Raw genomic sequence first — 4,013 nt, 5'->3', positions numbered from 1 at the left:
GTAGGGAAATCCTTTTGCTTTTTGGAAAAGGAGAATGGGAGCCCTACTTGTCTTACAATAATTTGTTTCTGAGTGGTTTTACAGTACAATTTGTGGTTTTTCTGACAGTAAATCTAAACACTCTAGTAGTGTTCATTTGCTGCTGATGAAACCTGGAGTAGCTTGTGAGTAGCTACTGCATCAGAAGGTAAGAGAGAAGGATGCAAGGAGTTTCTATTCATGAAATAAATGGAATTGCCTTTAGATCTTCCAGAATATTCTCAGATATTAAGTCTTTTCTAGCAGACAAGAGGGATACATCAGCTGCTGCGGTACATAGCTCCCTGACAGACAAAGCAGGGAAGTGTTACATCCACAAAGTGTCAAGCTAGCAGCTCTCAGTGTTCTTAACTCCTTGGAGCAATATCAATGATAAGGAGCATGATTTGACTTGTGAATTCTGTTTCTAGCCTTTAGATTGTGATTTTGTTTGTGTATGCACGTGCGTGTGTATGTGCATCTATGGGACTGAGAGATGATTGTAACAGAAACGTATGTTAAAGACATGAGCAGTTTGATGGCTAAGCTCATCTGTAAGGAAGCTTATACCTTCCTGTCCTCTATATTTCTTCACTCAGTGGGATATATTTTATTAATTTTAAACAAAAGCACTTGGCACCAAGCAAGGCAACCAAGGGATAATAAAACCGAAATGGCTGAAAACTTATGGAGGAAAGTTTCTGCAATGTTGGCCAAGCTGTGCTCTTGAAAGAGCGTGTACCACTGATGTGACAGTCTGAGGAGAGCTTCTGAGGGTGGGACTCATTCCTGTGTTGAAATCAGTGATCTGAGAGAGGGAAACCAGACATCACAGTGTAAACAGAGTACTGCAGGTTAGCAAGGCTTTCTTGAACAAATGTACACTAACTTTTTCTACTTACATAAATGATCGGGTCCTTTCAGCACAAGACGAACTTGCCTGCTTCCATAAGGAATGGTGACCACTGTATCATCCACTGTGAGAAGGCAAAAATGCATAGAGTAAATAACAAAAGAAATTCCCATGTTTTCAAATAAGCAGTGAAATAGGTGCTTACAAGGCAGTCAAGAGAAAAGCTTTTGGACCAATTGAACAGCACTGTGAATTATGAGATGACATTATAAATACGAAAAAAAAACAAAAAAGAACTTGTTAAATGGGATAAGAACCTTCTAATTAGAAGAACTCAAGCCTGTTGATTGTCTTTATACTCAGCTCCTTCACAACCATTTCTGGATTTCAAGAATAACTGATAGTTTTCTTTTCCACTTGACTCCACTTAAACCTTTTCGAAGCTTTATTTGAAGTGGTGTTGTGGTGTAGTAGAGAAGCATAAGCCTGTACTGATGTTTAACCAGAGGTGCCCATTCCTCCATGTGACTCTTTCTTGGTTGAACCCTACAGCTTCTCCATGATCCTGCCCATGCTATGTGATGATCTTCCACTACCCTCAGGCATGCCTTCCCTTTCATACCTTTTATTGTAGTGACTCAGGTGCTATAATTCTTCTTCCTTTTCCACAGCACTAAAAGAAAGTCTCTGGAAAAACAGAAGCCCATTAGACTGTCACGTAAATGTGTCTTAGAGCAGGACCTTGCACCTTGGGAAGCTTTTGGGAACTTTGTCAAGTGGATTTAAACTGAAGTGTGAATTAGCATGTAGGTCACATGCTGTGGAAGTTAGTTAGGTCAGCATTTCTAAAGACGCAGCAACCTCAGTAATATCCTGAAGGGATACAGGAAGGAAAGGTGTGGAAAGATGCTGAAAAATGCTCTCAACTCTATGCCTGAGTTGTGGTGTGGGAGCCTGCAGAATGTTGACCTGGCCTAATCAGCATGCCTATGTTCTTTATTCATTTCCCCTATCCTTTCTGCCTCCTTCTTCTGTAACGAGAAGTTGGAAAATAACAAGTATGCATGTTTAACAGGATTTTTTAGGGGAGAGGTAGTAGAAACGGGAGTCACGAACTGCCTGTTCACTAGAACTACTCATATCTGTGTCATGTAATGCCTGCTAGCAAGAGCTATATCTCTGCTCTTAAAGCAATGTGTGGCTTTGTCAGGTAAGGCTAACTCAGCCAATGAAAGAATAATATCTTCCATCTAAACATATGAGCTGGGACCATAAGTTTCTGACCAGGCCATGCTGGGAAAACTGTTCCAGCCTAGCTAAATCAGAAATCTTATTAGCCAGCAAAATATTTATTAATGTTGTCATTTTATGTCAAAAAAAAAACTGAACAGAAGGAACAGAGAGAGAGAAATCTACAAGAAATAGTGACCTCTTTTAAACAACACGTTCATTCATCCAAATATACACTATCTCAGAAATGTGAACAAGAACACTTTAAAATTTTAAATTCAGACATGTGGCACAGGAATTTCTGACATTTTTGTACTGGAAAGATTTATGGGATGAAATATCCATACTGTTGTGGTCTCTCAATATCCCATAAGTGAGGGGGAAAAGGTAGGCAGCTTGACAAACCTCTGAGTGTTGCAAGAGTTATGTGGAGATAAAGCCTGCTCATGTGGACACACTCTTCTGAATCTTGTCTCCATTTTCAAAATCTGATTTGATATGTTTCCTGAACCTATCCAGACATTTCAATGTCTCCTAAGACTTCCGTAACACTGGTGTTAAACTCTATTAAAAACACATTCTGCTCATACACATCTCTGGTACCACACTAACTAGCAAAGATAGGTATCTTTAATTTCTACATAGAATTCAGTTTTTCTATTTGAAAAGACAAGCATTCAAGTCTTACAAAATTCATTCAATATTGATATTCTAATGTTTGTTTCATTGGTACCATTCTGTCACTCATATTCAAGGTACTCAGTAGGATAAAAATTTTTTCCTATTTTTTGAGAACAAAATCTGTGAGTATGACATATTTTGCTGTATATATATCACATTTATTGGAATGAGTCTGGGAAAACAATAACTTCAATTTTTCAGAAAATTTTAGTGCTCTTTTAAAAAATCTTTTTTAAAGACTGTTCCATGTCATTATGTTATTTCACTGTCTCTCAGTTATGAGCTCTGTGAGTTAATAGCTCACTAATATGTCACAGAAGAATTAGACACTTTAAAGATGATGGAAACTTATACATCATCTATTCTTAGGATGTTTCTTCTGCCCCAGGGTATTGCTAGGACTGTATTTCACCTGATCTTGTCATTGCTCTCCGTTTGAAATCCTAGCATGCTTTATATGAAACGCAAAGCTCAGTGGGATTTATGCTTATCACAGTGCTTCCTGCTTTCAGAAAGCAGAAGCAGTAGGGACTAAAGGATAATTTACTGAGGTAACAGAGATAAGGAGACGTTTCCTGTGAAGAGACATGTGAAAGTAAGCACGGTAGTATTTAGTCACAGCTCCCTCCAGCCATAAGTGGGGAAGCAGATTGTGGAGCAGCTGTGTAGCACTCTGAAGAAAAGGCACAAAGTGTGTTAATGAGGGGTTGGTTTCACCCAGAGAAGATGCACAGGGAGGCAAGGAGGATTCTTAGATAACTGAGAGGACAGTAGCCCAGGGCTATGAAGAAAGTGCAAGGATTTAGGCAAAGGCCTAAATGTATGGCATGTACATACACTAGATTCTATTGAGAGATCAGTTTCTTCTGGTTTTGGTTTGAATTTGGATTTTGTCCAAATGGGCAGTTGTCACAATGAAAATGGAGTTGTTTCTATTTCCCTATTAATATTGATATTCAAAGGAAATCTGGAGCTACTACCTATTTTTTGGCAACCGTAGCAAGAGTAATAAGGATAAATGTTCCATCTCAGCACAGAAACTTCTACAATCCTCTTTTAAAAGCAATTTACTTCACTAGCAGATATCAATACTTTTTTAGAGAAATGCTAGATGTGCACGAGGGGATCAGCAGAATTCATCCACCACTTCTGAAATCAAATCCCTAGCTCCTTTGTGAATAGAAAGAAGCTTGCTTAAATACAGCTCATCTCCAGAAAAAGCTATACACAC

The 4,013-nt window shown here is 38.6% G+C and overlaps 1 protein-coding gene across 1 annotated transcript in view; it reads right to left on the bottom strand.

The window, feature by feature from the left end:
* LOC103772730 (ADAMTS-like protein 1) overlaps positions 1–4,013 on the bottom strand; it is a gene marked incomplete at its 5' end in the record, with an annotated part of 62,902 nt that overhangs the window by 35,883 nt on the left and 23,006 nt on the right. The window contains one exon of the mRNA XM_008940073.1: positions 921–995. Within this exon, the coding sequence (XP_008938321.1) occupies positions 921–995 (75 nt within the window). The remainder of the gene's footprint in view (positions 1–920; positions 996–4,013) is intronic.

Source organism: Merops nubicus, unplaced genomic scaffold, assembly GCF_000691845.1.
Source record: "Merops nubicus isolate BGI_N331 unplaced genomic scaffold, ASM69184v1 scaffold15035, whole genome shotgun sequence".
In the NCBI taxonomy this organism is placed as follows: Eukaryota; Metazoa; Chordata; class Aves; order Coraciiformes; family Meropidae; genus Merops; species Merops nubicus.
Note: the sequence above shows the minus strand (reverse complement) of the source record. Positions and strands in the feature narration are given on the sequence as shown.